This window comes from Amblyomma mixtum, chromosome 6 (genome assembly GCF_055824585.1).
Source record: "Amblyomma mixtum isolate Tamu chromosome 6, ASM5582458v1, whole genome shotgun sequence".
Lineage (NCBI taxonomy): Eukaryota > Metazoa > Arthropoda > Arachnida > Ixodida > Ixodidae > Amblyomma > Amblyomma mixtum.
Genome location: NC_143017.1, coordinates 63,933,696 through 63,939,592, shown reverse-complemented (window position 1 = coordinate 63,939,592; position 5,897 = coordinate 63,933,696). Strand labels below are relative to the sequence as shown.

General features: G+C 50.5%; 1 protein-coding gene across 1 annotated transcript; it reads left to right on the top strand.

Annotated features, from left to right (window-relative positions):
* Positions 1-3,106: 3,106 nt before the first annotated feature.
* LOC149339239 (uncharacterized) lies at positions 3,107-4,294 on the top strand. Its single transcript, XM_089550431.1, has one exon. It carries the CDS (start codon positions 3,107-3,109, stop codon positions 4,292-4,294), a length of 1,188 nt encoding a protein of 395 aa, XP_089406557.1.
* Positions 4,295-5,897: the final 1,603 nt, after the last annotated feature.

The window sequence follows — 5,897 nt, the reverse complement described above, 5'->3', positions numbered from 1 at the left end:
AGAAGCTTTTCAGCTCATCGTAGTCCGACAAGCCGTCGTCCAACAGGCGCTTGACAACGTCATACGCGTCGCTGGAAAGCAGGGCTACCAACTTCTGTGCCCAACCATTCCACTTAACGCGCTTTCCCTCGCAGACGCGCTCGAACTCCGCCAAATATTTCGCCCTATCTTCGGCGATCACGAAGGGCTGCAGCCTGTCTCTCAGCTGCTGACCGTTGGCCTCATGCAGAGCGGACAATGTTTTATATCTCTCGAAATCGATCTGACGCGCTTCAAGCTCCAGGTCCATCAGTTTCTTAGCGCGAGCATGCCGTTTTATCTCAAGCTGCGTCCTTTTTCTGCCTCTTCGTGCTCAAGCTGCTTCTGTTTTTCTGCCTCTTCGCTCTCACGTTCTGCCTGTTCGCGCTCAAGCTACTTCTGTTTTTCTGCTTTTTTGCGCTCAAGCTGCTTCTGTTTTTCAGGCTCTTCGTGCTCACGGCGTCTTTTGGCCTCCTTGCGCTCACGGCGTTCTGTGATCTCTTCCCAGGCCTCATTGGCTTCCTCAGCCGTTACATTCTCCTTTCGCATGATCTCAAGAATCGCATGCTTTCGTTTTGCGGGGCCCAAATTAATGCCCAACTCTTCACAAATTTCGATCAGTTCCTTCACTCTGAAGTTCTCCATCGCGCACAATAGCCTCTTGTAGTTTGCCCTTTTCTTAGAATTCCCTTGCCGTTCACTACTATAGCGCTACTAGCATGACACGCGCAAGTAATTCTTTCCAAAACGCCTCGTTAACTCCCTCTGCACCAGCTTTCGTTTCAAAGTGCTCCGACTTGGCTCAAAACAGCAAAGCTCTCTCCAGTGTAACACACAGCCCTACTCTAAACTACAATCACGTGTGCTAGAGCAGTCTGGCGAATTGAGGGGAAAACATCAGGCACTCAACGCGCCGAGGTAGCTGACGCCGGTCGATCCCGCAGCTGCCATCCCCTGTTGGGACTGGGGCATCCCACCGCTGCCACCACTGTGGGGACTGGGTGTCCGAGCCAGGAAACGGTCGAGGCGACGGTGAGTAAAAGGACGTTTATGTACAGTATGTACAAGGGCTTTTACATGATACAAGGGTCAAGAGCACCTCGGGCAAGCACACAGAAGAAGGGCGGCCCCGGCGGCGAGCGTAGCTCCGGCGTGATGGCTCTTCTCCTGCCCGTCGGCCGCTCTGGCTCAGCGCGGCTCCAATTTTATAGCCACCGCTGTCGGTTGCGGCCGCCAGCAGTTCACATCCTCCAATCAGGTCACGGCACTGGCCACCGTTCAAATTAGACCAATGGTCGAGAGGCGACGGGCGGCGACGCGCCGGAGGAGCCCGCACCGACAGAGAGGAGGGGTGGAGGAAGGGTCCGCGTCGGCGCCGGTGTGGCGGGATGAGTCACGCTGCACGTCGCGACATGTCCGAGAGTCTGGGCCTGCTTTGAGCGCCGGAGGGCGCGCAGCGCTGGTTTAACAAGGCCCGCCAGCGAAATATGGGCGCCGTCACTACAAAGCCCAGACGGAATTACACTGGTTAGTTGACATCCTCCATTCCGCAGTCTCCGAACCTAGCCGTCAAAAAGGCTGCAGATTGTCCAGTCGCAGTACGCATATGGTAATCACAGCCACTTCGTAGCGCTGATCTTCACGAACAGACATCTGCGGTGTCCTGCGCAATGTCTCCCTCCAGAATTCAGTAGCCTGAATTCCGAGCACTTCTTTCCCACGTTCCGGCGTTTCCGGCTGTGGCCTGCACATATATTCCTATATTCCGCGAATCCTCTCCGTCGTTATCCGATACCCTTCACCAGCGATGACCGGCGATGACTTTGAAGCCTCAGCCGTTGTTCAATAGGCAATTCAGCACCGGTTGAGCTAGTCCTGTCTGCGAAGCCTCCGTCAGGTCAGGTTTGCTTGGACGGAGATGGTACAGTTCATCCTCAAGAGATCTGCTACCACTTTGCAATCTTACCTGTGTTGTAAGTGTGTGGTGTGTGTCTCAGGCGTGCTCTTTGCCTCGGCAAGGGTACAACTTTCTGGTTTAACCGCAATCTGGTTGCCGGCGTCACTGGTAGTGCGCAATTGTGCTCGCACCTCTCTTCCACGCTCATATGTAATCTTTATTGCGGCAGCGGATGCGGTATGCTTCGTATGCGCACGCTCAATCGATTATACGATACACACGCAATAGGCATGTGTCTTTATTTCGATTTATGATATTAGCTATCATGTTCATGAGAACGACAATAGGACACAGTGCCGCGTCCTGCAGTGAACTCCCCTGTGGGTAGATATTTGTCAGCGAAAGACCATTGGTTGTATTTTAGATCGGCGAACACTATATGCTGGTGGCGTTCGCAACACCTACGAATTTCACTACAAAGGCTAGGCTGTGGAAACTGAGGCTGCCATCCTCTGTGCTACTTCAGCACGTCCTTCTTCCGACGTCCTAAGCGGTGAACTTCTGTGCTTTCGAAGGGAATCCACAGCACCGAATACCTGAATGAGAGTGGGAAGATCCCCGCAGGGAGGCGTCTGCAGCATGCAGACGTTGGTGAGTGGCGACACCACGGGGTTAACCCGAGCATCCGCAGGGACATCCCCGCAGGGGGATGATGGTGAACAATGCGTTACCACGGACCCGAGCATCCGCGCTTAGCCGTGCGTGGCATCGCTGTGTCCGGGGAAAAGGGGATCCTGGTGGTTGAGCCGATGCCGAGCGTTTGGACTCTTAAGGGCCCTCGGCGGAGGCAACACACCACTTTGGCCCCAGCTTCCTGTAGACGGCACCTCCGGCCTGACCCGACCGGAGGAAATCGGCAGTCGCCTTTTCCTGTCCGCCCCTCTATCTTTCACTTTCCCATTTCATTTCTTACAACTTTCCTGTATCCTCCTCTCTTCTTAGTTTTTTCCTCTTCTTCCTGGCGGCGAGGGTTAACCGTGTGTGACCAACTACCCTGAGTTGAGTCATATTAGGTTATAGTTAAGGTGTACAGCTGGCGTGGGCAGGACTTGCTTTCAAGTTCCTGCCGCGTCCCCTTGTTGGACTCCATGGTGGGTGGCTGGCACCATGACCGAAAAACATCAATTTTTTATGGCTCCCCCCCTTTCCAAACCTGATCGCTCTCTTAAAAGAGTGCGGAACGAGGCAGCAGACTTTTTTTCGAAAAAGAAACCTACATTCACAAAGTTTCATGTGATACATAGCAACAGTGATGAAAAGCAAGCTCGAATAATATCCCCATTTCTTGTAACCAAATGTTTAACAGATAACTTAGGGCCTGGCTATAAGGTATCAAAAATGGCCAGCGGCGACCTACTTCTTGAACTACGCGAGAGCATCCAGTGCTCAAAACTCTCAAACATCGATTCCATAGGGGACATCTCTGTCTCCGTAACTCCCCACCGATCCCTCAACACAGTCAAAGGCGTAATCTCAGAGGCTGACTTTATCCACCTAACAGAAACTGAAATGCTTCAAGGACTATCCGAACAAAATGTAATTGATGTCCACAGGATCAAAATACGCAAAGATAACAAGGAAATAGACACCAAACACATGGTGCTCACATTTAACACCAGCAGCTTGCCCGAAACAATCGATGTCGGATATTTGAAGGTCAACGTCAGGCACTACATACCCAATCCCCGCCGCTGCTTTAACTGTCAGAGGTTTGGCCATGGCTCACAGAGCTGCCGTGGCCGCAAAGCCTGCGCGAAATGCGCTTCAGAGGATCACCAGTCAGAGGAATGCGACGCAGCGCTACGTTGCGCGAACTGTGAAGGAGCCCACGCTGCATACTCTAGGGCGTGTCCGTCCTGGAAAAAGGAGAAAGAAATCATTACAATAAAGACCAAAGAAAACATTTCATTCAAAGAAGCGAGGAGGCGTTTCGCGCTTGCCAATTCATTCTCCTTCACAGCAAAACCCAACTTCGCTGATGTGGTGCGCGGGGGCGTAGCACCACACAGCGCTCCGGCACCTGCCGCGGCCACTCCCACCGCGCCTGTGGCAGTGCCATCAACGCCCCAGGCAGAGACAGCCAAGGCTGCTCTGCCAACTACAAGCCAGGGAGTGTCGGCCCATGGGCCAGCATCCCGCAGGACTTCCCCCCGTCGGGGGAGACCTGACACTCACACACGCGCGGCTTCCCCGCGGTCGTCCAGCACCTCTCGCGAGGTGATGGACGTATCCCACAGTCCGCCCGCTTTGCAGCGGCGGAATCGCTCTCATGACCGAAGAAAAGACAGGACCCCGATAACGGGCCCAGAAGACAAGTAAATCCCTTCAGTTCTCATCCAAAAACATAAACATGACTTTCCTACTTCAATGGAATTGCAGAGGATTGCTTAGGAATTACAATGACATAACACATTTTCTTGGGTCAATGCTTCCTGTAGCTTTGTGTCTTCAGGAAACCAACCTCGGTCCACAACATACAAATATCCTGAGACATTACAAAACATTCCGACGCGACCGCGAGCATGCAAACAGACTCTCAGGAGGCGTCGCAATTGTCACTCAGAGCAGTGTCCCTGCAAAAAAAATCAATCTTAACAGAAAACTGGAAGCGTTTGCGGTTAGCGTCGTTAGCTACAAAACCATAACGATATGTTCTGTATATCTTCCCCCGCACATGACATTAACAATACAAGATTTAGAAGGCCTGATAAATGAACTACCGGAGCCATTCCTGGTAGTTGGTGATTTTAACGCTCACTCACCGTTCTGGGGAAGCGAACGCTGTGACTCGAGGGGCCAAATAATAGAAGATTTTATCCTCTCAAATAATATCTGTCTTTTAAATACAGGAAAAGCGACATATTGTTGCCCAAGCTCGGGAGGGATGAGCTCCCTCAATCTAGCCTTCTCATCGCCATCTATTTTTAACGATTTTAAATGGGATGTCATGGACAACCCATATGGCAGTGATCACCTTCCAGTACGAATCAGTTTAACATCTGCACCACAAATCATCCCAACAAAACCGCGACGTTGGAAGCTTCATCTCGCTGATTGGCCACTTTTTAGAGCTAACGCAACTTTAGAAAATATAGTTTTAGATAATTTAAGCATTGACCAGATAAACGAAATGTTCACAAATTGTATTATAACCGCCGCACAGTTAGCTATTCCGCAGTCTTCAGGAGTGGTGTCACAAAATCGCAAACTGTGGTGGACAAAAGACTGCAAGGAAGCGAAAAAACAACAAAATAGAGCTTGGGGTAAGTTTCGAAGGTATCCGACACATGAGAACCTCCTAAATTTTAAAAAGGCGAGAGCTAAAGCTCGGTACGTGCGTCGCAGTGCTGAGAAAGCCTCATGGCAGAGATATGTTTCATCCATCAATAGTTCAATAACATCAAAAAAGATGTGGCAACAGGTGCGTAAATTAGACGGCAAATTCTCTCCCTTTACAGTACCATTTCTAACAGCCCCTGGAACACAAACAAGTATAGATGAACAGGCTGACATACTAGGACAACATTTCTCTGACGTTTCAAGCTCTTCACACTACACACAGTCATTCTTAAAACACAAAAACACAAATGAAAAGCAGAAACTTCCAACAAGTGGCTGTACAAACGAAACATATAATACAATATTTACAATTCAGGAGATCCAAAGCGTACTGTCCTCCGGTAAACAGACAGCACCTGGCCCGGATGATGTACATCATCAAATGCTTGCCCATCTGTCCGAAGCTGCTGTAGGAGCAGTTCTTCAATTTTTCAACAACATATGGGTGTCCGGAAAGATGCCGGAGGCTTAGAAAAAAGCAGTTATCGTACCATTCTTAAAACCTAGAAAACCGCCCACCTCCCCTAATAGTTATAGGCCGATAGCTCTTACAAGTTGTATAGCAAAATCATTTGAAAGTGTG

Bases quoted from the DNA above. Each gene is read 5' to 3' on its own strand.
- LOC149339239 (XM_089550431.1), top strand. From the start codon at position 3,107: ATGGCTCCCCCCCTTTCCAAACCTGATCGCTCTCTTAAAAGAGTGCGG.